At 40.6% G+C, this 27,582-nt stretch overlaps 1 protein-coding gene across 4 annotated transcripts in view; it reads left to right on the forward strand.

Annotated features, from left to right (window-relative positions):
• Nucleotides 1-27,582, forward strand: part of LDLRAD3 (low density lipoprotein receptor class A domain containing 3) — a 102,794-nt gene that overhangs the window by 34,431 nt on the left and 40,781 nt on the right. For 3 of the 4 annotated variants that reach the window (XM_086894063.1, XM_086894060.1, XM_023927953.2), the window contains exons 2-4: nt 14-160; nt 18,516-18,641; nt 21,024-21,158. In XM_086894063.1, the coding sequence (XP_086750189.1) occupies nt 14-160; nt 18,516-18,641; nt 21,024-21,158 (408 nt within the window). The remainder of the gene's footprint in view (nt 1-13; nt 161-18,515; nt 18,642-21,023; nt 21,159-27,582) is intronic. The other variant, XM_086894062.1, reaches the window with a different exon arrangement.

Consider the following 27,582-nt stretch of genomic DNA (forward strand, 5'->3'; position numbering starts at 1 on the left):
TCATTTGCCGCAGACAGCCAACTGTTGCCTGGGAATAACTTCACGAATGAATGCAACATTCCTGGAAACTTCATGTGCAGTAATGGACGCTGTATCCCAGGGGCCTGGCAGTGTGATGGGCTGCCAGACTGCTTTGATGACAGTGATGAGAAGGAATGCCGTAAGTGACCGTTCCTGTGACCTTATCATGCTTTTCATCACAGGGCTTGGCTAACTAGTGTTACTGCTGTGTTCTGTGTTAGAGAACGAACAAAGCTGCTGCCACTTTCCTCATTTAGATCTTGTTGGAAAAAACACGCAGGCTTTATTGTTTCAGGTCTTAAATGTTCTTCAATGTCCAGTTTTAATGGAGCACTTGGGGAGGTACCTGAACAGATGGATAAATTGAGATGGACTTGACTTATGATTCTTCCATGATGCTCTGTGGTTTTTAGGGATCTTGCATGTACTGGTGTAGTGCTGTAAGTTGACCTTCACTAGGTTTGATGGTGCCTTCCAATTCAAAATTGTTGACTGTATCAACTGTGAGTTTTGCTCTCTCTAATCAAAATGCCGTTCTTAACTCTATGAATTTAACAATAGCCTTCTAAAAAATAGGCTAAATTGATTTGCTAATTGGTGTTTTTAAGTTTTAATCCTTCCTAAAGAACTTTTAGTTCTAGAGAGCTAAAAAGTCTGATCTGGTTCTCATCTGTGATTTCATCTTTTCCATAGCATTAAATAAGATTTAGTTAATGTTACTCAGCCATAACATGAAACTTTCTAGCCTACATGTATTAACCAGACAGCAAAATTATGCTGTAGCATAATGTTGTGATTCGAAATCCAGTTGAGAGTGAAACCAATCAAATTTCATGTGATTCTAGAGCAACTGAGAAATTTCTGAGAGGTTACTGGTTTTCATGTAGCAAATGTGGTCTCTCTATTACACTTAAACTGAATTTATAAGAAGCTTACCTTTCCTAGGACATTTCCAAGACAGAATTAGCTTTGCTGATAGAACAGAAGGAAAAAAGAATAGCTTCTTTCAAATTACCTGACTAGAAAGACATGTGTTGTTAAATGCTCTTGCTTGTTAAAACATGATTCCTCTTCTTTAACCCCAGTAATCCATCAGTTTTAAATAATGGGGCTTTAATAACAGTGCTGTGTAAATCTCCATATATAGTTTTGCTTTAAGCCAGTGAGCTTTGCTCACTTTCTAAAGAATTAAAACTATCTGTATGAAGTGTCTAATGCTTTGCAGTCTTTTGAAGGCATCAGGCTTGTGTTGCAACATTGAAGACAGGTTAATTTTTTTTTCACACTTAAATGTTAACGTTCAAGGAAAGGCCTGTTACAAGGATTGATCGGTGTCGTGCATATCTGTTTAAACCCTAGCAGAAGCTAGATCAGTGGGAGCTTTGGCAAGAATAAAAATATCTAAAGTTCAACCTGTGCCTTTCAGTGCAGTGTTCCTGATGACAACTGCTGTATGACTCAGGTTCCTCATTGCTTGGCTCCTGAATAGACTGCTGGCATGACTTTTGGTGTGTGCTTCTACTTTTTAAAACAAGCTGATTGACAGTACTTCCTTGCATTTATAGGATACACACCAGGAGTTTTTGTGTCTCTTAAGAATGTTGTTGTTGTCTGCCTTGCATAAGTTTTGTTTCATTTGATACAATTAGATGATGTTTATGAAGATTTTCTTAATGAAGGCTGGACTGAGTATTTACTCAGGAATCAGTAAAAAGAAAATATGCTTTGTGACTCTCTGTTCAAAAACTTCCTTACCAAAATCAGTTGGGTCTGGTGAGTTACTGACAGTATTAAACATAGTAACTGACAATAAAATATAAATAGCTGTAAAATGGCAGTTCATAAAAGCTGTTCTTGTCACCACAGACTCAAATAAACTTCAGTGATGTAGGCTATGCTGCAACTATGAATTTTAAGTTGCTGCAGAACTGTCCTTCCTGGGTTTTTTTTCAAATACTTTTATCTGGCTTGATTGGCTGACAGTTTCCTGGATGAACATCCTTTTGATCCTATACAAATTGATGGAGATAATTACACTGTTCTTTCCTCTTGCCATACATCTATCTGCTATTGGATCACCCTCACAAATGTAAAATTAGCATACAAAAGACACTAGCAGGGAGAGCAATCTATGTGAATCCTATGCTGGCCTGCTGTTAACAGGTCAGATAAGCCAAAACAGAATGGAGATAGTGCTCATTTGAATTTCCACATTTGTAGTATTTCCAGTCTTTTACATTATAAAGTAGTCAGAAGTTGGATGGGCTCATACAGACCAAATCTGGTGTTAGATTTGTTCCTAGCTCAGAGATAAGGCATTGAAAAGCGGCCCTATAGGTATAAAATTTTATTTTAAAAATAATTTTAATCTGTGTTTTGTTACTTTCCTTCCATTGGAACAGGGCTCTACTTCCTAAAGCTTACCTTGCAGTGAAATTAGTTCTTTGTTTTCTGCTATGATTTTGCTTTGCAGTAGCTGAGCTGTTGATGGTGAACGCAAAGCCATAGGAGTTGCATTAGCAGCATGAGATAGCTGAGTTCCCAGTGTGTTACTACTCACAGCTGTACTTTAAGCTATTTTGTCTGTGATTCCTCATCAAGTAACTATTTCACACTGAAAAGTGTTAACCTTGCTTAAAAATGTCAGTGTGTGAGTAGGAGCTTGGTTACAGGGCTCATGTGTTGTGAAGATGAGTATGCTGTGTTGTGGCATGACCATGAGAAGTAGTCATACACGTGTGTGGTTATCTGGAAAGGCTTTCTCTTCTGATTTGTCTTACAGTTAAATGTGGATGTCCGACAATATTTTGTCAATTCCATTGTTGTAGCATTTCATCCTGTCTGTCCCCCTTTAAACAGGAAAACTTTGAACTCTGGGTCTCGTTCTCATTTTTTGTGGCCAGCAAGTGGAAAAGTGATGGTCTGGGTGTGAGGAGGAAATAAGATGCAAAGCAGAATTACCTGCACATTGTCCATTCATGTCTTATATCTTCCCACTCTTCCTTTTGACCCCTTTCTGTGTCCTCTTCTGCAAGGCCATCTCTGTTAACTATGTCACTTTGCTTATGGCCATTCCTTCATTTCCCACACTTGCCAGAGCCCACGTACCCACATACCATCTGTCATCTTCTGTGCTTCCTCTGTGCGCTTACCTGTCACCTTAACATGTCCCATGCCAGCTGTCTTTGTGCTGTTCAGTACACAGAACATTTCTCATACTCTTGCCTTCTCTAATGGTGATGTGATGACTGAAAAATGTTACCTGGTTTTATCTGGGGACAAGGGTTGAGGAAAGGCATGGAAGGGAAGGAGTAAGCTGAAACAGTGACTTCTCATTGTTGTACATAAGAACTACTTCTTCAAGAACAATCTCGCTTTGTTTTTTTCCTCCTAGCAACTAATTGGGCTTGAAGAAGATTAATTTACCACATCAATGTGAATGTTTTGTGAATACTTGCAGTTCTCTATAGTTTGAGTAAACTGCTGTCATCAGTGTATCTCCCAGTGGAGAACTGTTTTGTAGTTCATCCCCCTTTCTTCTGTTTCTCATCGGTTGAATTGCTCCTCAACCTATGTAGTCCAGTTATCTGTCACGCACATTCTTTGAAGTGTTCCTGTTACTACTGCTTTTCACCTGTGTGGATGGTTTTTAAAGGAAGCTGAGGCTCTTCTTTAAAAATGCAGAATCTTTACCAAAAGGGCTTTGCTGTACAGCTTGGAGGGATTTATTGCATAGATCCTAGATCCTCGTCTGGTTGCATACCAGGTATTACAGATACCTGGGGGTAGTGCTTGCCCTGCTCAGGTTGGGAGCAGCATGCTGTCAGCACTCAGTTATTTCTGTTATCAGATATGGAAGATAGAAAATTTTCCAAAATAGAGAGCCTGAATGAAAGGAGCCTAGAAATGTGTGCTTGCATGTTTCAAAACATTTTGAGGTAAATGGATTATCTCTAGTGCTGACTTTTATACCTACCTGCTGACCTATTCCTTTGAAGCCAAGACCTGTGTCTCACTCTTGGAAGGATTCTCATCTTGAGATTTAAGAGTGCACTAATATTCTTAGTTAAGCTCATAATTTACTCTGTCATCTCTGTTTCCTCTTTCCTTTGCTCTTTGTACGTCTTTGTATTAGATTATTACAGAAAGAACATTGTGAACACAGAATGGCTTTTGTCACTAATGAGCAGCAGCTAGTGGGGAGATGGCATGTGCTGCCTTTGTCAGCTAACAAGCAGCAGATGGTGAGGATTCAGAGCATGGCACATCATCCACGCTAAGTGCCTGGCATGACAGCAGCCATAATTAGAGACATACCAAATACCCAGGAGTCTAGATTTTCCTTTGTTGCTCTTCTGAGAGATGCCAAATTTGTATGTTCAGCTATGAGCAAATAGTGGCACACAGTGAACGAGTGACTATCTGTGTTAATCCAAGGGCTAAGGAGTGTATGTAGTCTGTGGGCTAGAAAAAAACTGTGCAAGGATAGCCTTGAGGCAGTGTGTTCTCACATTTGAAACCTCCGTCCCACTTGTTTCTGGTTGGCACTGTTGCTCCTTCAACATGAACATAAAGGTAAGACAGGTTTCTGAGTCAATGGTAAAAGCTGTGGCTGGCTTATATAGATGTCTGAAAAATGGGACACCGTCCATGCTTGTAAGGATGTGCTGCCTGCACACTCCTGGGCTGGCTAGCAAGAGCTGGTCTGTAGGAACATCCAGAACTGTAGTAATAAAAAGCTCATTTCATCACCAGCAATCCATCGTCATCAAGCTTTACTCTGATCGTCCTTCAGACAGAGCAAGTCTCCTCCATGGGGGAGAATGTCTTTATTAAATGAAGTGCTGCATGAAAATGGTCCATTATAATTAGGATTCCCCAGACAGGTATTGAAGCCACCTGCCAAGCATGCTTCCACTAAGGGTCAGTTTTGTCTCTTTGCCTGAGATTCATGTGCTTGCAGGGAACACAATCAGAACTGAAGGTTTTGCAATTCCTGCAGTCCTGGGTTGCACTCAGCATGGTGTGGTGTGTGAAGCTTTTCTGCAATTGCACAGCAGCAGGCTAACTTTCATGGTCCTGAACACTGTGACTTGTATTTGAGCAATCTGAGAAACCAGTTTAATCCAAGTGTCTGGTAGATCCGGTAAGAACACTTCTGTTTCTGTGTCAGGGAATGGCAGCCCTGGGCACCCCTGCTGAAGCCAGGGTCCTGGTGACAAACACCACAGGAACTGCTACAGCTGATTGTGTGCCATAGTGCCAGGATGAAGCTGTGAGGTAGGAATGTGTTCTGGTTACGGTTGTGACCATGTTTCTATTGCTGGTTTTGCAACCATTACCTGTCTTTGTCAGGTAAGTAGAATAACATTTGAGATAGTCCTGTAATTACTTGTTCATTGTTGATATGTTTGCTTATTAATCTTTTATTTCATTTTCTCTTGTGTATCTCTTAACTATGTTCTTTCTTTTAGCCTGTAGAGTTGGAATTGTGTGTTTATGTATAATAAACATGACCTATTTTGTCACATTCCATTGTGTCTGCCTTTTCTATGTTGAGTATGTTTGCATTTCCACTTAATCTATCTAAATGCACACAGAGTTTTGTATGAATGCTTTGTAGTCTCAGAAGATTTTATAGATCTGGTGTCATGGGGTTGGAGATGTGGCACAAGTAAGCCTGCGTCATTCCAAGTGTTTGTATCTGCATGCTTGCTCTAAATCTTCGTTGTCTCTGCACTGGTGGGGACTTAAACTGGATTAGCAATATATTGTAGTTTGAAAATGCAGCCCACAGTAACCATTTTTAAGTTGCCCCGAGGTTTGCTGTACCTTACTTTCCTTGTTATTTCCATCTCCAGTATGAAGCTTTCTTACCAGACAAGTGTTTACTGCTCCCTCTGGTGTTCACTTGCAACAGGTGTTGGAGCTCCCTGCGCCGAGCAGCAGCGGGGCCGCGGGTTCCTAATGATCACATACCCGCGGCCGTGCAGGAGAGAGAAGGAGGCTTTTCACAGGAATGCCAAATAAAACCCACGCTCTGCAATTAGTAGCCCGGGTTTCCTAGATCACGTGAAGAATATTTTCCTGTGCTCTAAACCCTTTCATCTGGGAAACTGAAACTCTTGGAGAACAAAGGCAGATCAGCTAGCTTTTCTTCAACGTGAACATAACATATTCTTCAGGTGAATTTTGACTGACTTAATTGCATTCAGTTTCTACAAAAGAGGTGGCTTTTTTAACAGCTGCATCTGAGGGCTGGAAAGTATTTAAAAAAGAAAAAAATCCTACTGAAACCAAAGTCATGTCTGAGGAAGTTGGTCTGTCGTAGGAGAAGCTCTTGAGTGCAAGAACTCCTGCACTTACTGGCATGGGAAATAAGAAGGAGGTGGATTGAGTGGGGACTGCAACAGCTTCAAAGCCATATCATATGCTTGGAATCCTCAAATGAGGACTGTCAGACTGCCTTGTCCTGCCCTCTTTGATGCAGGGTATATTTCAGGAGGCAGCTTTTAGATTTTTTGCTGTTCACTGCTTTAAAAAAAAAAAGGTAAATCATGGGTTTGCCCTCAATCAAGAGCATGCTTTGAGTCTGCTCTACAGGAAGCTCACAAGTTGATACACGACGTGTGCGTGCTTTTCCCTTTGTAAGTCCCAAAATTATAATAGAGGCAAAAGCAAAACTTAGTATTAAATGGTCATTACTAACAACTCAAATCATTCTGGTGACAGTCTGAATTTAGATGTGCATCCTAACCTTGTGTTAAGGTTTGCTGTGAGAGCAGTCAAAATGATGATTTCCACACTGCTAAGAATAAGTAACCAGCTTTAGTAGCCTCTTTAAAAGACAGAGAAAAAAACTCTTGTAGAGACAATGAGTTCTGCAATCTTTATAATGTATTTAATAAGTGCTTATTATGATAGTACAGTTATTACAGCTGAAGACATTTTGCTTGGATTTAACCACTCAGCAGGGTCAGTCTAATGAATGGCTTTCATGTACAGGAACAAAGGGCACAAAGTAACTCTGGCTCCCATCCTTTTAAATACTAGGCTTTCAGTTCAACAAGCAGAGCTCAGTGCACTGAAGAATGAGATGTGGTGTTTTGTTAAAAAGAAATGTCTGCCCCATTCAGAAGGGATTGTCTAAACCAGTTGAGATCCAGAAATACAGCAGTGGGCCAGGACTTGGGCAGGACTAATCTTACCAATCAGTAAAGATTAGAGACTTTGAATTAATATTCAGTAGCCCCAGAAAATTATTCTTAAAGCATTAATTAAGTGTAGACTAAGAGTAATTATACAGAAGATGAGAGGCAGGGTGATATTTTGAAGAGATACTCTCAGATTCCTGGCATTAAGATCCAGCATTGCATATGTGCAACAAGTTTTTGGACTGCTCCATCATGTATAAAGGTGAAGGTGTGTCAGCTGCTGCAGTCTGTAGCTGCTAGCCAGGTGCATTTTTTAGCTTTGAGAAGTTGCCATTGCTGATAAGTTGTATTCTGTCTTGCTAGTGAACAGCTTATAGGCAGTGTGAGCTCAATAGCTGTGAAGTGGGCTTGTATCAAAACTCACTACATTTTTGAGAAGATAAGTATTCATTCATTAGTTGCTTATTTGCAAGTAAGTGATTTAGTGTCCAACCCAAAAAATCCTAAAAGGGTAACTCCAGCATCGAAATCACTTTTTCACATCTGAGGATTTTGTTACAACTTGTGATTGTAATACGATTCAAAAGTATTAGAGCTGAACTTGTAGTCTTTATTTCATCAAATCTGTCTGCTACTTTGGGAAGTGTGGAGTGGCTGTGATAAGGTTCAAAGTCCTTACCAGATGGTTAGGTGGCTGTGAACTTTGGTCATTGTCTATGTGCAGTTGTGGAGGTGATGACAAGCCTCTGCTGCAAATGGATGTGTCCCAAGACAGAAGAATGGTTGATACAAACAGCAGAGCTAGCTGTCAAATACTGACAGATTTGAAGTGCTCTGTGATCCCCTGTGAGTATGAAGGAGGGTGATACAGGCACGATGAAAAAGGTAAATAATAAATATATTAATATAAAAACATATGTTAAAATAACTAGTATAATTACAGCAGATTGAATACTTTGAGTAGTCCTAATATCTCTATGAAAGGTGGAAGTGTGAGGCTTGTGGCATTTGTTTGAGAGTGTGATCTGGGAATTTGACTTGTAAACAGGACTAACAGTCTACTTTTGTGGTGCCCTGCTTTACACTACATTTCCATCTAGTGCAATTTCAATGCTTACAGAGGAAACAAGAGGAGTCACAGATTATCAGTATCACAGAATGATTGGAATTGGAAGGGGTTTCTAAAGGTCATAGTCAAACCCCCCTGCTAATGCAGCTTCACCTGGAGCCAATTGTACAGGATCATGTTCAGGTGGTTTTTAGTATCTCCAGAGGAGGAGACTCTAGAACTTCTCTGAGCAGCGCTAGCTCTGGACAGAGTGCTCCCACCACAGTGTCACCAGGGCAAGGTAGAGGGACATTGGCTTTTGTCTAGTCCTCAAATACCTCTCCTGTTCTTCATGATCTTTCAGAGATGACAGGGATTGGCTTAGCAATAGCATCTCTAACACATGTTGGTGCATCCCATTGGGGCCCATAGATCTGTGGGTGTCAAGATTGCCTTATCTCTAACCTGTTCTTCCTCAGCCAAGGGAAAGTCAGCTTTTATCCAGACTTTTTTTCTTGCCTCCATGGTTTAGGATTCCCAAGGGCTGGCCTTAGTAAAGACTGAAGCAAAAAAGGCATTCAGTATCTCAGTCTTCTCTGTATTCTTTGTCACCAGGGCACCCACCTCATTCCCAAATGGGTGGATCCAAATTTTTTCTCGTCTTCTTTTTGCTACTGATGTACTTGAAGAAGCCATTCTTGGTGTCCTTGACATCCATTACCAGTTAATTCTAAACTGACCATAGCTTTTCTTACTGCTTTCCCTGTGTACTCTGACACTGCTCCCATGTTCCTCCTGAGTTGCTTGTCCCTTTTTCCACATTCCATAATATTTTTTTTTGTTTGAGATTTACCAGAAGCTCCTTGCTCAGTCATGCAGGTCTTCTGCCCTTTTCACTTGATTTCATACTCACAGGGATGCACCTGCCCCCTTTGGTGCATCCCTAAGAATAAGAAATCAAACAATCCAGAGGTTGGAGGAAATGCTACTTGACTATTAACCAGTTCTCCTTTATCCTTCTACTTTCTAGGGCTATAACTCATAAGATTCTCCTCCCGATTCCTTTGGCCTTGAGGATGCTGAAGTTAGCTCTTATGAAGTCCAGGTTGTAATTCCAGTTGATGCACAGCTTCCTCCACTCAGGATCTTGAATTCCACCGTCTCATGGTCACTGCAGTCAAGGCTGAGCCCCAGTCTTCACATGCTCAGCCAGTCCTTCCTTGTTTGTCAGTACAAGGTCCAGCAGAACACCTCTCCTCCATGGCTCCTCCACCACCTGTGTCAAAGTACCACCAGTACTCTGCAGGAACCTCCTGGGTGCCCACATGAGTTGTTTTTCCATCAGAGATCAGGGTGGTGGAATTTCCTTGTGAGCACCAGAGCCTGTGACTGAGAGGCTTCTTCCAGCTGACTGGAAAATTCCTCATTGACTTCCCCTTCCTGACAGGGTGGCCTGTAGCAAACAGCCACAGCAGTGTCACCCACATCGTCCCTGAATTCTTACTGTGAGCTCTTGTCTTGTTCTTCACCCTGCCCAAGAGAGAGCTCGGTACATCCCAGTTACTCTCTCATGTAAAGAGCAGTTCCACCACCTCACATTGCTGGCCTGTCTTTCCCAAAAAGGATGCAGCCATCCATGGCAGCATTCCAGTCATCTGAGCTATCCCACCATGTCTGTGTGACTGCAGTGAGAATGTGCACACAGATCTCTAATTCTGCTTGGTTTTCCCCTGTGCTGTGTGTGTCGGTGTACAGCCATTTCAGAGAGGTAATTGTTCCTGCAGGTTTCCCTGGAGGAAGGGATGCAGGAGGATCCACCAAAACCATAGATACCCTTGAGGTGGTTTTCCTTCTGGATCTCATCTTGGTAGTCAGATAAGGAACATTTGTTGTCACTGTGGTTGGCCTGGCTTATTCCCCAGCTGAATGTGATGTAGTGAGCATTGCTACTTCACACCCTGAGTCCTTCAGTTTGGAGCCTGCTCACTGAGTTGGCCAGTCTTTGTCAAAGATCCCTTTGCCTCTTTTAGACAGGTGGGTCCCATACAGGACTAAAAATACGGATTATTTTTTATATTGGCAACTTCTGGGGGGCGGTGTGTTAATATATGGAATGAGAAAATCTAACAGCAGGGCCTGAACTTAGGAAGAGAGAAGCATTCTACCAGAATTAGCATCCTGGAAGGATCAAGGCAATGAAAAGCTACTATCAAAGTAGATTTTGTATATTAATGGAAAAAGCATTGTCCTGTGCTAGGATTCCAGGCTGTCAGGTGGTGTGCAAACAGCAATAGTAGAAAACAGTACAAAACCTGTCTTTAGTTGTCTCATTCTTACTTACAACCCAGTAATAATCTGTTTAAAAATCTAATGAAATTAACACCTCTTTTTCTAGATAAGTAGAATATATAGCAGAAATCTAGGAATTTCTCAATAAAGGTAGTTGTATTGTAGTAGGTGCACTTTTATACACATGGAAGACCTCTGGATATCTAGTCACATCTCAAAATCATTGAGTGCTTTTTAGTTTCCCGTGTTTCTTGCTGCTTCCTGTCATATCCTGATTGACCTGGAAAGTTTTTTGCAGGTAAGTAAAAAACATCAGAATTCTTAAGCAAAGCTGGATATTAAACAACGCATGAAATGAGCATCAGCATTAATTGGGAAGATTCTGTAAGGCAGCTGCTGATCTTTTTGCCACTTACTCAGATGGCTCTCAAACTTAGAATATCAAACTGGAATTAGCTCTTGTTTTTACCCATGATTAAGCAACCAAATACTTAGTAGTTATAATGAGATTTGTAATTAAGTGACCATGGTGAATGTTTCCTTTGAAACTCAATTACACATGAGTAAGGGCAAGTGCAATAGCTGCTTATGTTTGATAGCTTTTTATGCAGGGAGATCAAGAGGGTTTGTGGTGCTAATTATTTAATCCTCTTGATGGGGGTCAGTAAATAGCCCAGCTGGAGAGCTTGGAATTGGGCAAGTTTAACAATTGGATGGAATCAGTGGCGCAGCTGAAAGAAAAAGAACAGGTAGGTAGTATCCCAGAATGGAGTGAGGGATTGTAGCTCATCAGACACACAGATGTTCCTGAGGAGCACTGCTACTGAAGTGTCTTAAGGATGGTGTTCTGTCCTGCCTGTTTGCATCCTGAATAACTTAACAACTCTGAAATTGTGCTTACTTTGTCCTTTGGTATGATGTTATTGTTCAGGTTGTTTTACTGAGTAGTAACTTCTAAAATACTTTCCTTAGTGAGAAACTGCTTTACTGAATGTCTGAAAACCATGGTTTTTGTCTGTGCTTCCCTCTGCCATCTCTGCTTTGTGATGATTTTGAAGGACTAAAAGACTCCTAGACTATGAAAGATTACTTTAGGGCCTTATTCTGGCAAGAATTAAAGGCCACTGACTTATAGTAATTCAGCTCTGAAGTGCTTTCTTTTTTCACTCTTTTAGAAGGAAGCCATTTAGTCTTCATGGCAGCAAGACTCCCTTGGCTTTTTTTGCTTTAGCATTGTCCTTTCTCTCTTACTGCTAACTGTAGTGTAAATATTCCTCATGTAAGTTGTTGATAGTTTACTGTATTGGAGACAACCTCTGATGCTTCCTACTGGGCTAATTCCACTACTTAAAAAACCATAACATTGCTTCCTTTAAAATAAAGTACATTTTAGGCTCTTTTTCTGTGTGTTTGCATTAAACTGCATTAGCAGTTTAAGAATAGCAGCTCTCTCACCTGCCTTGTTAAACAGGGAGCAAAAGCAAGAGTGACCCAAGGGCTTTTTGTAGGTGCAATGAATGCTCTGCAGTTGGTTGTGCTTTGTATCATAACTCATTAAATTAAATAGTTGTTTTGTTTTGAATTGGAGAACTTCTGGCATAGTGGACTGTTGGGTGCTTTTTATAGTGGTAGTATTACTCAAGTGCTAGCTTTTTTCTAGATAGGAAAAAGCAAGCAGAGGAAGTGAAACTTCACTGTGTTCTTCTGCAGGAGAGCCCTGTTTCAGAGCTCTGTGAACTAACCAATGATGCATTTGCCTTCAGTGCTGAGGCAGGTGAGTGACTGCTGGTAGCAGTGGCTTTCCCATGGGAAAAGGAGCTGAAAAAACTGGGGTCTAAACAGCAATTAACTAACACAAAATAGCTGTAACTGTTTTACATGGTTAGGGTTTATATAATTCCTTGGGGTCAAAAGAGTGATATCCTGGTGCCATCCAGCTTGTGTTACATATTGTTGTCAAATCAAGCCTTCTTTGTAAATTAAAGTTAAAACCTTTATCTCCTTCACATAAAGTCTTTACTGGAATGCTGCGTTTTGCCACTCATTAATCAAAAGGATCTGGTTTTACAGTGTTGTGTGATGTGGCTGTGGCATCCCTTATCTAAATTAATAGCAGCAGAAGAGTTTAAGGTGGTTCATTATCAAAGTCAGGAAAAAGCTGATGGCTTTGCAATAATGCAGCATCTGCACACAGTGGTTTCTGTCTGGAGAGTTGCTCTTGTCGCATGCAAGTAATCAAGTTTTGATTAGCTGAATAAATCATTATCCGTTGTTGAGTTGAGATGTGTAGCTATGAAGCAGCCTAAAGTTACTTTGCTTGATTGCTGCTTGGAGAGGTACTAAAGCAATGATTTAGTTCAAAGATACTCAAGTTCTGTGCATTTTACTTCTATCTGTGCGTTGTCGCAAAATGTCAGCTCTTGTATCTGCTACATTTTGTCTCCTCGCTTCAAATGACAAAATAATTGAGAAACATTTTAAAACAGAAGTGTCTGTAAAGTTAAAAGAAGGAAATAGGCTTGCCTACTGGCCACATCTTGTGGGCTATGTGCTGTATGCTCTCTTTGCATGTTGCATGCAGTAATTAGTGCCCAGCTGTGACATGTTTGAGGTGTAGATAAGCTGGCTCAGCAGTAACAGTCATAGGATCACAGAGTGGTTTGGGCTGGAAAGGATCTTATGATCAGCTAGTTCTTTCCTCCTGCCATGTGCAGGATACCTTTCATTAGACCAATTGCTCAGAGCCCTGTCCAACATGGCATTGAACACTTCCAGGGATGAGGCATCTGCATCTTCTCTGAGCAGACTGTTCCAGTGCCTCACCTCACTCACAGTATTTATTCCTTGTATCCAATCTAAATCTACTACTCCCTTTCAGCTTAAGTCCTGTCACCACATGCCCTTGTAAATAGTCCCTCTCCAGCTTTCTTGTAGATCCCCTGTAGCTACAGAAGGTCAGAGTAAGGTCACCCCAGAGCCTTCTCTTCATCAGGCTGAACAACTGACTCTCTCAGCCTGGTCTCATAGGAGAGGTGCTCCAGCCCCGTGGTTCACTCTCTAGACTCCCTCTAAGAGTCCCTCCTGTGCTGAGAACCTGCTGGATGCATCCCAGGATACATTTCTGGGTCGCAGGTGAACATTGCTGGGTCGTGTCCAGTCTCATCCACCAGAATCCTCACATCCTTCTTGGCAGGGCTGCTCTAAGTCCACTCACCCTCCAGCCTGTCTTGACACCAGGGTTTTCGTTGACCCAGGTACAGCACCTTGCACTTGGTCTTGTTAAACTTAGAGTTAATACTGTTAATTATAGAATGCATTTAATGTCTTTACTATTCCATCTATGATAAGAAAAATCACCTGCCCATTGCAGATCAGTTGTAACCTTCTAATCAGGTTCCAAGTCACTGTAGCAATGAGTATCAAAATTGCTTTTATTCAAGAGCATTATCTATATACAGCATAAGGATTTTACACAGTATATGCCAAATCTGATTTCTTTTTCTCTGCTATTGTGCATCTCTGCTGAGAAATAATAAAACAGATTACACATTTGTAAAAATAGTACAGTTTCACACTTGAGATCCTAAAGATAGCAAAATGTTTTTCTGTCACTGCTGTAGAGCTGTGCCTGCAAACTGTCATATCCTCAGTGGAGTGTACTACTGGTCCTGGTGGGAAGTTAGTATTTTTTTAGAGCTTTGAAAGAAGAGGGTGGGAGGATTGGGTTCTGTGTAGCATAAGGAGCGACTTCACGCACTCACACGTACAATTGCCAAAATAGTTTTTTTGAACTTAAGCAAAGCAACCTGGAGGGAACATTTGGCAAACTTGTACTGTGGCCAGCAGCTCTCTGCCATCTTCACCATTTGCTTCATGCTTGAACTTTAAGAGATGAAGAGAATGTTTTAGTGAAGAGCAATTTCTTCCCTTGGGTAATGAAGTCACAGGAGGCTCCTCAAGTTCGTGGTAGTTCACTGGCACCTCATTTTAAATACCATGGTGATTCCCTTTTGTGTAATGTAAATAAAGATTCACATTAATCTTCCAGTCCTGTGTTGTTTCTGCCACGGGTAGGTAACAAACGAAAAAAGGAACTGGAATGAATTGATCCTTTCTGCCATAGGCTCACAAATTGGTTGAATGGCGGATTTTTGGGGTGGTTTTTGTACTTGCTATATTGAATCCAGACAGGATCTGTATTTGAGTAGCTTTCTTTTGCCACAGTTTTGTAAGTTGTTCTGTGGTTTTTGCTGTATTTCACCCCTTCCTGTCCTGAAGAGTGTGTGGTCTCTTCGTTTTTCTTTCTGGAAACATGGGTTTGGGAGGACTTGTCTGTTCCTTTGAAAACAACCAACTTCCTCCTTTCCCTTTACTTTAGCTGGTTGTAATACCTTGGCTAAATAAGGTCAAACAATTTGCCTGTGTCCTTTTTTTCACTTATCTTCTGTCATTTCCTGATATCTCTGTAATTCTTGATTATCCTGAGCCTGTTTCAACCAAGTGTAGCAGAGAGGAATATAGACTGCAAAAACAATGCTGTCCTTGAAAGCATATTGAGGCTGAAATCACCAAAATAGCCAAATAGATAGCTGCTGTTAGATAAACATAAAGCTTCTCACATACAGATCTGCCTGAAAACATGAAACCTGTGCAGTAGAAGACACAATGATGAGCAAAGGAGAAGAAAATTCTTTTCATAACAGACATCTAATGGGAGTTGGAATTGCAGAGGAATGCTGGGGTAGTGCAGGACATGACTTGCATGTCCTATAGGCTGTCATGATCCTGGTATATGTATATCTGTTATTTGTTAGGGTGCCAAAGACCTGAAGAAAATGGTAGCCCTTCATGTTTAGGGTATTTCCAGAGACCCTTCAGAATGGGAAGGTAGGTTTCTGCTCTGGAAGAAATGATTGTCCTTTCCATAAGAGCCTTATGAGCAGTGACCAAAAAACACTTAAAAACCTTGGGGAAGCTATGCCAGGGGACAAGAAGGATGCCAAATTTAAAATAAAGCTGAAATTCCTCAGTGTTCTCTAGAGTCAAACTACATGACTTGGACTAAGCCTTTACTGGTTTCTCATTTTTCCTGCATTTTTGTACAGCATATGAAAAATGCATTTTGTGTCTGGAGTTGGAATTTGGAAAACTAAGTTCTGTTTGGAAGCAAGACCTGTCTAGTGAGCAACTGACTGACTAGTGAATCACCTTGGTGGTTGAAATGCTATTTTATATTCCTAGGGTCTCTAATGAAGTATAAATTTGAATTTGGATTGGTTTGTATATCGTGTCTGTTGCAAATATAGAGAATTGCATTTGGGTTTTGTTTGTTATTTTTTCCTGCCCTCCAGTTAAAACAAAATCAGTGGGCTATAGAAAACAGAAACTTAGAGATAATTTGAAGGTGTTTAGTTCCTTGGTTTTTTTTGGTCTGTGGTTACTAGTATGTGTGTTTTTATGAACAGTTATTCTAAAACAGAATTTTCTTGTTCTCTGGCTGCTGTCTCTGGAGGAGAAGATAGATAGTTATATAATGTTCAGTTAAGCATTTTATCCCCAGATATTTTTCTAAGTAATACTTACATTAGATAATTGTCCTGAATGGTTTCTCCCTCTTTTTTGGCGGAGTATCTGAGTGCTTTATACAGAAGAAAGAGTTCATTTTCCAGAAACTTGACTTTGTTCTTGGTTATTCCAGCTTGGTTTTCTTCCAGGTGTGGCCAAACATTAAATATTACTTATGACTTTACTGTGGTAGCTCAAGGGAATGTCCCAGATGTGCTTTGTACCCTTCATGGCCAGAGCAGCTGAGGGTGTTGTGACCTGTCCTTGTCATCCCTGAAACAGGGCTTTTGCAGCTCTCACCACCACTTCTGGCTGCGCATTCACTCTGCTCAGGAACGTGCGGCCACATGACCTCTCCTCTTCAGAGGGCAGAGGCTCTGGTTTTGACAACTCAGTCTGAAATCTGCCAGGAAGAATAGGCTACAAGAGTAAGAGAATGGTCCATGCTAGAAATGTTAGAAATAAGTAATTATGGAGCCTTAATTTATCGATATTTTCAGAGAGCATGGCTGAGTATAATTTGCCAGAAAGTTGATAGTCTCTGAATTCAGACCCCAAGTGACTGAAGTAAACCTGCTTGGAGAAATGGGATCCAGTAAATGTTAACAGAGGCAAAAGCACAGTTGCTTCCCCTCTTTTGTTATTTTTTTCTCCTTCTTGAAACTCTTGGAACTTCTTTTTGTCCCCCCCGGAACTGTTCTGTCTCAAAATACATCTCTAAAATAAGTTGTCCAGAAGCACATGGGGAATGTTTACTGTACAGTTTCAGAAAGATGTCAGCTTTTATGGAAAGGAGAACAGCAACAAAAGCACAACATGTGAAACATTGGGCACCTCTTCACATACATGTGCTAATATCACTCTCTTCCAGCAGCATCTTGGCTGGCTTTTTAGTGCATTAATACAGACTGCTTGCTTTGATGACACTGAATCTGTTGCTGAGGTTGTTTTGCTGCCTTTGTTTAAAGACTGGGAGTATGATGGTGCCTCACACCTTGCAGTTACTGAATTATTTAGCTGAGATCAGTCTGTCTCAGAACTCTAACACAGAAGCTGCTCTTTGAAGTTGTGTGAAGAATTGCAGGGGCTCAAATGTCTCTGCTGATGGTTTTCTATTGCCAGAGGTGTGAAGCACAGCGGCTATTCAGAGTAATTTATCATCTTTTTCAGCAAAGTAATGGCTCACTTTCTTTTCCCCAAGTGGACCTTGGATACTCTTCAGAAAAAGTGGTAGTTGAATATATGAAATTTAGTGATACATCTTATTTTTGTACTTCATTGTTCTAATTGAAAACCTAATAAAACTAATAAAATGAAGGAAAACATGTAAGAGCAACTGCAGGAATTTGATTTTGGAGGACATTAAAGCAAGTGAGAATTACTGTAGTTGTGGTTTAAAACAATTTATATGCACTCTGTTAAGTGACAGAAGAAGGCTTTGCTACATCTGTACTTAGCAGTTAATCCTGGAAGAGAGGATTCCTTCCAAATAAATGCTGTTTATCCCTATTAGATTTTAGGTTTTTTTTTTAGTCTGTACACTGATAGTCCCTGACCTTCTCCTGACCTTGTAAAACTGTGCAGGTTGGTGTATTGATGTGCCATAGGGCCACATTAAAAAATTTGCCTCTTGCTGTGATACCTAATCTGTCATATTTCAAAACCTGTGAGTTGTAAGTACATCTTAGATTTTGTAGATTTGGTGTAGGGGTGGAAACATTTGCTTAAAAGGCCAGCAAGTTCTGAATCTGACTTCTTTCCTGGTGTTCTCCCATTAGTGGCATTACCACGTTGCACCATAAACACATTCCTGCAGTTACCAGCATACTCCTGAAGACTGCCTTTGCTTTAGAGTGGACTGTCTGAGGACTTCAGTGTCCTGTGGTCCATCAAGTCATAAGATAATCTGAAAAAGTGAAGCATCTGTCTTGTAAAACTGCTTTTTTGGTTGGGAATGGTTTTGTTCTAGGCTGGTGATACCACAGGACTTAACTGGAGCTTTCCTTGGGCATCGTGGTGGAACCATCTGCATTACTGTGGCTGAGGGCAGTGCTCTCTTACTATGAAGAGTCGCTGACTTGAGATCATAATGACAATCTGTAATCATGTGTTAAACATATTTTGATGCTATTGCTAGTATTTAATGTTTTATGAATAGCTGTGCTGTGCAGCAGGAGATACAGTGGTCCTTTTTCACCCAGTTTTTATATAAATTATGTTGAATAAATCAGTGTTATTTGAGGTTGCAGCCTGAAAAATATTTTAATGAGGGTCTCTTGTGTTTCTTACTCTCACAAAGACACTAATTTGCTTGGAAGACACCTAACATCAGTGCCAACATTGCTGCATAGAGCACCCTTAACTGTACTGCTACAAGAGATCTCTAACCATTGCAAATTGTTTCCCTCACCTCTGCCCACTTCTGTCTCTTCTCGCAGCAAAAGCCAAATCCAAATGTGGTGCCACGTTCTTCCCGTGCGCCAGCGGCATCCACTGCATCATTGGCCGCTTCCGGTGCAACGGCTTCGAGGACTGTCCCGACGGCAGCGACGAGGAGAACTGCAGTAAGTGCCGACCTGCTTGCAAGTGAGGGCACTGCGGCTTATTTCAACTCACTGGTGCTGCTTAGAAAGGAAGCATTCAGTATCCTTCAGTTTCTGAGTCAAACATTCTGCCTGTCATTTATGACCCAGATGATCCTTGGCTTTTCATTTCATGGAAATTTGTCTGCCTTTTTTTTTTTTTTTTTTTTAAGGTCCACCTCAGTCTTGCTTTGTACATAATACCTTTATGCTACTTCAAGCCCCTGAAATTAATTTTAAGCTCTGTGTTTGTCTTGAACACGTTCTCTGGACTCAAATGTAACTCAGATTGGACAAATATTAAATATAATTTGAATTGTTCCATTTTTATTTGCCTATTTCTTGTCACTGAAGAATATGATGTATTTGGTCACCAGCACATCTGGGTTTCTCTTTATACGTGTTCTCAAACAACAAAAAAGCAAATAATGGCATATTTAGTGAAACAGGTTCTTGGAAGGAGAGGCAGGTTCTTGAAGCCAGACATGCCTGCCAATGCACAGCAGCAGGGAAGTTGTAGCAGAGAGATGATCTGAAGTGCTGTTTGTTTTGGGCTAAACCCTCTGTGTGTGGCAGCACAGATCCATTTGTATCTGTAAGTCTAGCAAGCATAAGTCATAGCAGTAGGGAAAAGTTATGTTGAATCCAGCAGCTCTGTTCTTGCTATCAAGAGCCGGTAAAAGCATGGGTCTCTAGGTGAAAGCTTGCAGCAAAATACTTGCTCATCCTCCTGTCAGTGGCATGCTGAGGTTTTGTTTTCAATGACTTTTAAAGGTCAGGAGGAGGACAACAGACAGCAGCTTTCAAAGATAACAAAAGGGCTAATCTTTAGAGTGATCTATCACTGTCTGCTTCATGGAGGACTTGTCTTTCCTGTTGGTGGTTGCTGTGGTTTCCCCACAGCAGGAACCTCTCTTAAGGTGGCATCTGTTGTTGTCCCGGAGAGTCTGGTTTGGGCCCTGCGAGGACTTCGACTGTGGCAGCGAGTCAGCATTGAAGGCTAAGGAAATTACTCCGGGTTACACTTGAACAAGCGGACTAAAAATAAGTTTTGACAAAAAGTGCTTTGAATATCCTTGAGGTGGTGGACTGATAAGTGGCTGGTCTCAGTTGAAAGTGCACCAGCTTATGGAGTTCATTAGGAATGACACAATTCCCGTGAGCTTGTAGTGTGTAGTTCCAATGGGACCTTACAGCTGATGATAACATGCTACTGATCTCCCCATTATTCTATGCCAATGAGGCACTTGGTGTTTTTTAGCACGTCTAAATGTCTAGTTACTGCTTATGAAGAGGAATAACCATGTAGGTTCTAAGGTGACCTCAAAAATCAATGTTGTATGCAAGTGTGCAGCAGTTTCAAACCAGAAGAGTTTTAGCATGTTTGTGCTAAACAAGCTCTTGGGGAGCTGGAGAAATTGGGAGTGTTTGTTATTTGTCCTGCAGGTTATATCCAGGGTAGACTCTAAAGTTTTATTTATTAATTAATTAATTAGAAACTCTTTAGCTGTAGCTCTTTTAAAAATGGAAGCCAGTTAGTATTTGGAAACTGTAATCCCCTTTGTTATTGTGTCAAACAAGCAGTTTGAAGTAGACAGGGCATCTAAGCAGCCTTTTTTAAGATTTTCGATTGGAAAGTTGCATTCTGTTTCAGTCATCCCATTACCAAAAACTGTTTGGAGTTCAGAGAAGAGTGCCAAAAAGTATTAAAGGACAGAGACTGATTTATGAGTAGATACTAAAACCAGCTATATTAGGCATATCTCAGCTAAGTGATGACTGTGTTGAAGGATATGGTTATATATGATGTATATGAGGGATGCAAACACTGTTCCTTAAAAAGGAGTTGAAATTCAAACAGTGAGAGGCTGAGAGATTTCAACATTGCCATTGTATCAATTCAAAATAGTAAGGAGAATGGGGAAGAGGTAAATAAACTACTGCCAGGCCAGTTCTACTCAGTCAGAATTGTTGTCTTATAGTATGAAACTTCATCTAAACGGAGTCTTCTGTAATGGGAATCAACAGGCAGTGTTTATGGTAGGCCATTCTACCCTCCATATGTCTTCAGTGTGAGCAAATGTGGAACAGTTATCATGATTGGGCTCTCATGAAAATGAACAGAAGGCTTATCACAACTGTGGGTGGGCTAAATCTCTGGTAATTGTAATGAATCTTGCATAAATTAGAAGTTTCAGCTCTCCCTGGTTAGAGAGCCAGGGCTGGTTTGATTGCCAAGTTACTCCCACGTACCCAGTGAATTGACCAGCTGTTGAGTTGTGATCTGTGGTTGATGCTTATCAGCTATTTAACTGCCTGGGCAAGAGAATTCCTAATGAGAGATCTCACTTTCTCTTTTTGCAGCAGCAAATCCATTGCTTTGCTCTACTGCCCGATTCCACTGTAAAAATGGTCTTTGCATTGATAAAAGCTTTGTGTGCGACAGTCAAAATAACTGCCAAGACAACAGTGATGAGGAAAGCTGCGAAAGCCCTCCAGGTAGGCACAGGGGTTTTATTCCCTTCTGCAATATTATAACAACTCAACACAGAACAGGCTCAGTAGAAAATAGGATTCTATTGGCTTGCTCTGTGTTGGCTAGCACTGCATATAATGAGAGTGAAATGTGTAGAGAGTGTGCACATGCATACATTACATTCTCAGTGCTCAGAAGAGTGGTTTCTTTTTCAGGTTTGCAAAAACAGACTTTGGCAGGAAGTACTTGTAATGTGTGATCCAATGGTCACTGAAGTTACTGGGAATCCATTTAGTACTTCTGTGAGATGGATTGGACATAGGGGAATTGATAGTCAAACCTGAGCTGGAAGTGAATCTGTCTGTGTACCAGATGAGTAAATATTGTGTATGCTAAAGCTTTAGATCTTCATTGCTCAGTTAACTTCTGAAAGACATATTTATGTTTAACTGCAGGACAGGTCTACAGTGAAAGCATTTATTCCTACCCTTCCCCTAAAGACAGGGAAGAAAAATTTTATTTGAAAATTGTTGTGTGTTGAATCTTGGGAGACTCTCAAAACACAGTGACATTTTTATTCTTTTTAACCTATCATATAAGTCTACAGGTAGTGCTTCTCAGTTTTGTTTTCTTAACACCACAGTATTTTATAAAACGTGAAGTATATATGAATGACTTGTGGTTAACAAACAGTGTGTATTGGGCATCTGCTGCTAAACATTTCAATGGTTGAATTACTACCGAGAGACCAGAGTAGAACAAATATGGGAGACAGTGGATATTTCCAGGGGAGAATCAGCCTGTAGAAAGCAGGACAGATGAAGAGAGATAAAGCAGCATATGAAGGAAGATGTCATTAGTGAAATTGAAGGAGAATTACTTTGCTATCTACCTGCACTGATGAATTAATCCTTTGTGAAAAATAAAATAATCCTGAGCTTAAGATGATGATAAATTTTTTTGACAACTCACAGAGGAAGAGGAAAAACACACAACAGCCGTGCTAACAGAACAGGGTTTATAGCAGTGGTGTGTGACAGTCTCTTCTGTGTTATACCTCTGCCTAGCCTATGAGCTCTTGCCTTGGCTCCGCATATAAGGGTTGGAGGGGTCATCTTGGTAACTTTTCAGCGTGCTGAGCTACATCACAGCCTGGGAACATAGCTGTGTGTGGATCAGAGCCTTGCAGAGGGTCTGGCCTGCCCCTGCTCTCTGTCAGGAGCGGGACCAAAGGGCTGCCGGGGGCTTAGCGTGTGCCCAGGGCTGGACTGCTCTTCACTCCAGCTCTAAGGCAGCCTTATCAGCTTAATGTGAGTGGTAAGGTTTCTTTTGCTTTCTCTCTTTGTTTTTGCTTCTGGAGCTTAAAGCAGCAGTGCTATTCTCCTAGGTTGGGATGACTGCTTCCTCTGCAGATTAATTGGTTGGATTTCCTCCAGGTTGTTTGTTGTCATGACAATCTGCTTTTGGAACTGACTGTCAGGCTCAAGAGAAGAAAAGAGCTGTATTTCATGAAACTGTTACTTTTGTCTTCATATTTGGTCCGTCTGGAAATGTTAGATTAGTAAGAGAGTAAGCAAAGTAATTCTTTCTGATTATATGTGTGAAAGCGGTGCAAACAAGTCAGAAAGAACTCTCTCCATTAAGACAAGAACAGCCACAGTTACGGGCCAATTTAAAAAAAGAAAAAAAAGAAAAAAAAAGGTCCAAGTATGGGGCTGGGAATGAGGAGTTCCCAAAGTGTAGTGCTGGTTGTGGGGAGCCTGTGTAATTCGCTTTTCCTTTGGCAGCTCAGAGCCTCCCTGAATGGCCATTTCACCATCTATAAGTGGACAATGGTGAGAGGGTACCTGTCTTTAAAAGCTAGGATTAAAAGTGTGATGTGTTCAGCTTCCCATCTGAATATAAATGACGATTCCCTCTGGAGTTTGCAGCTGTGGGTATGTCTGTCCTGGCTTGCAAACACACCAACTACTTTGTGTTAATTGGGAATTAGATGCTACTGTGGACAGTCTTTAATTTCTCACAATTCTTCCTACAGCAGATCTAATTACTGTAATTACAATGTGTTCGTGTCAACACGGTAGCCAAGAATCCTGGTCATTAACTAGAACTCAAGTGCTCTGGGTACTTAGGGACAGAGCAAGGCAAATCTGTAGGGTGTTATAAAAATGAATGTAGAGGTGTTCCTTCTGACTGGTGTGTTATGTCAAATGAGGTAGCTTTAGTTCAGTGTAATTGAGTGTAATCTGACTCATGAGATTGTCTTTGTGTGCTGTTTTTCTATCTGTAAATGTGTTGATTTAGAAGTCACTGAGCTTCTGAACCACTGCATGATAGCGTCGTTATCACCATTTAACAGATGGGAAAGAGAGGGCATAGATCAGCTAAAGGAAATGCTCCCAAAGTGCCATCCTGGATGGCAGGACTGGAGCTTCAGCCGTGCTTGTCTGCTTCAGGGGCATGTCATTAGACTAAATCAATGTTTGCAAACTGTTTTGAGATACTATGATAACATGGGAAATAAAAGTGTGAATTATTAATTGATACTTTGCTCTCCTTCTGCTCTCTTGGGTATACTGACAAGCTTTTTAAATTATCACCTCTTCCTGCTCTTCCATGAACTTCAAAGGCTTCCTTTATCCTGCTGTCATTACTGCAGACTCCAGTAGCATTTCAGTTTGGTTTGTGTCAGATACTCCTCCATGCATAAGGATCCTTTCAGTCAAGAAGGGTCACTCTGCAGACTAGGAAAAAGGAATGTGGCCTCCTACTGAAAAACATATTGACCCAGCTTTGACATGGAACACTTCAAAATGTGCCATTTACAATGAATAACAGCTTTGGTGGCATGCTGCAATTTGAGATGAACCTGAAGATATGCATTTATGAAGACTTAATTTTGGTCACAAATAAGAGCAGATTCATTTGAGAGGAGAGATGGCCCCATGATTTAGTTGTGAAAATGAGAGGAAGATCAAATTTCAGAGCACGTTCCTGCCCTCTCTTTTCCTCACCACTTGTAACTGAGTGTTGTGTATTTTACAAAGGTTTGTATGTCATGAGGAAAGTGTCAGATTAAAAAGTGCCAGTTCAGCAGCAAGTCAAAGAATTCTTCTCTAATTCCTCCCAGAAGTTATCTGTAGCTCTTGTCACTGCCATGATAAACTTCAGAGCAATTCTTTTAATCCCACCACAGCTATACTTTGGTCATCTCAGTTTTCCAGCAGTGAAGTAGCACAGCAAAGTATTTCCCTTAATCTGGAATGTGATGTATTCATCAAAGTATGTGCTTCAGTTTTGGGATTGGATGGAAGATATAATTGCTTGAATTATCCACACCAGTCCAAAATGTGAATTACTTAAGAATTATTCTTTCTAGGGCATTACTCCAGGTTTACCAACACCAGCAACAATTAGAAATTTCTGCTACTGTTCTGTGTTTAACTGATCTCAATTCAGAGGAAATTTTCTCTCCCCCACATACTTTTCTCCTATGCTTCTATTTAGCTGACAGTGTTAATCATTTATAGCATCTACTCTGGGTGTACTCCTCAGGCCTGTTGCTGGGGGGATTTCCTGTTCTGTGACAGGCATCCACTCAATTGGAAAGGAATTGCTCCTTCTCAGTATCTTCCAACAACTGTGTAAATTTGTTCAGCTCTAGGACTGTGTTTAATTTATTCTTTTAATTGGTTTGGGGTTTTTTTAATCTAAATGAGTCCTGACAGTGCTTCTTTTCCTCCATTTTGTACTTTTCGTTAGAAGACTAACGAGCATACTCGATACTTTAATTCAAATTCCTTTTTCTTTCATGGCTGTCCTTTTCTTTCCTTCTAAGTTGCTAAATACCTTTACTAGTTTAAACCCTGTTGCCTAGGAAAGGGAGTTTTATTGTTGGTAATCTGTATTTACTCTGTCTGCTGCTGTAAAAAGAGGTTCTTGACTTCAATAGTATTTCTGAAATTCTAGCTCTGCAGTTGTTTGTAAACAATACCATCATGATCAAGTTATAAACCAAATGTTTCGCAAGTGTTCAGAAGTTAATTCTTGTCCTGTGTATTCGGTAATGTCCTCTGCTCTCCATGTGGATACCTCCTCCTTTTATTTTTAATCTTCTAGTTGAATTTGCATTAGGACTTTTATATGCCCCAGTATTCTAAAACAATTATAGAAGCATACACAGTTTCAGAAGTCTCTTTTGTTTTCTCTGGGGCATTTATAAATTGCTTATATAAAACTTGTCAGCATAATTAAAAAAAAAAAAAAAAATCTGACCCTGTGTCGAATTCAGAGGAAAATCATTCAAAATGTTGACTTCCTAAAATGAATTGTTATGTGATAATGTGAATCCTGTAACGATAGTTTCTGTGGATTAAGTTATAGCAAAGCTGGAAGTGGGCTGGCTGTAGATGTAATCACCAAGGCCACTGCTAATGTTTGCATGACTGAGTTGCAATGCAAAGTGGGTTTTTGAACTGACAGCTAAGTAGAACAGACGTACTCTAAATTTCAATGAAATACCACAAAACCTAGTTTATGAAACATAAATAGCTCCCAGAACATCCCACTCTGTATGGAGCTTGTAACCAGCCCTTTGCACGTGGTAAATTGAAAATCTGAAATTCCCAAATGCCGTGGTATCACTTGAACATCCCAAGGCTTTGTAGTCTGATCCTGTGTGTATACAGGATTTATTGAGTCTCTCTGACTCATTATTGTCTCAGTCTGTAAACTGAAGCTCAACTTGCAATTATTGTGCATAATCTTAGCCTAGATTCAGCCTGCAGCAGGAATTTAATACTCAGAGGCAGACTGAATAGAAGCAGAAACATAATGAAGGATACAAATAAAATGTCACTGAATGTTTTATTAAATGAAGGCTTTGCCTGACCATACTTAGCTCTCTAATATCCTTCTTTTGTAGTACTTGCTAGATGGAAATAGTTTTGTTAGCTGTGAATTTTTTCTTTCCTCTGTTCCTCCATTCCCTGAAACCATGATTCCTCTTCTTTCCCTTTTTTCCTCCTCAAAAGATGACTTATTTGAGAGGGTTCTTGTCAAGAAAAAACAGATCCATCTGCATGGGGGCTGACACGTAAGGTGAGCTACAGGAGGCAGGTGTTCATGTAGTTGGTACTGACCTTTCAGGTGACTGCTGAGTTCATCTCTGTGTTAATTTCGACAGCACGTGGACTCTGTGGTCTGTGCTGCCTCCCAGGGCAGGCCATCATTTCTAAAATAGATTGTTGATCACTTGATAAGAACAGATGGTAATAATCCAGGCATTGCTGTAGATGGGCCCAGACTCATTCAGAAACATGGTATCTTCTGAGTGGGATCAAGAGAGGAACTCTTGCTTCACTCTGCATGGAGGTTTTGGAATTTAAGCAGTTTAAAATAGATGTGGTGATCTCAGGGAAAGATCCAGACAGTTGGTACAAGTGGATTTGAGTTGCTGTCACTCAGCTCCCTGAGTTTGTGGGTATGACAAGATTTTGTTGCAGAACAGGCAAATGTAGCTGTGGAATAGTCTCCTATTCTACTAGGAATAGTAGACCAGCATGTTGCTTCTACAGTCATTTTGGTAGAATAATAAAAGACATGCTGCCAAAATGTAATTAATAAAAGGCATGCTGCCCCTGTTCAGAGAGCAGATGTTCTATTAAGAGCAACTGTAATGTGGCAATAGACAATGACTTAAGTCTTCAAATGGATAACAAACTTACTTTAAAAGGTGTTTCTAGATCTGGGAAGTGTCCATTCTCTTCACCTAATCTGCTCAGATCACTTTTGATGACTTGAAGCTCAAAGTTACCAGCAGATGATAACTTGGCTACTGTAAAAATCAGTTTTATGATCTAGGTCAAATATTGGCTGGGGTGTTGTGTCACTGGGAGTCACCATGTTTATCAACAGCTTTATCAGTGATAATAGGGAAGAAAAATAGGATCTGGCAAAAATCATCTTGACCTGAAAGCAATTCCTTGATGATAGTAAGGACAGAGAACTACCACTGTGCCTCCAGCTTGTGTTAATTATGTTCTGTAGACAGAAGTACTTCAGAATGCCTTCCCTCAAGGCACAGCTTGCTCCCATCATAGAAGTGCTGGTCTCACTGGATTGCCTCATTTGACTTCTACTGTAATACCATGCTTTTTACTTTTGGTTGGTTGGTTGTTTTTTTTTTGTTGCTGGAACTGAAATTGCAGTTCTCATGCTACTTATAAAAACAGGAGGTGTAGGGATACTTTTCTTTCATCAAGTGACTGATGAGAAGAGCTGGGAACTGAGCCTGAGAAAGCATGGGGTTTTCTCACCTGTCCAGATGAAATGTGAGCTCTGAATGCTTGTGTCCAGACATTCTTACCTTCACTTTGTGGCATTTATGTCTAATTAAAAGTTGCAGAAAGAGGTGATGACGTGGAGATCCAGTTTCATTGCCTGTGC

Source organism: Cyanistes caeruleus, chromosome 6 (assembly GCF_971803275.1).
Source record: "Cyanistes caeruleus chromosome 6, bCyaCae1.hap1.1, whole genome shotgun sequence".
In the NCBI taxonomy this organism is placed as follows: Eukaryota; Metazoa; Chordata; class Aves; order Passeriformes; family Paridae; genus Cyanistes; species Cyanistes caeruleus.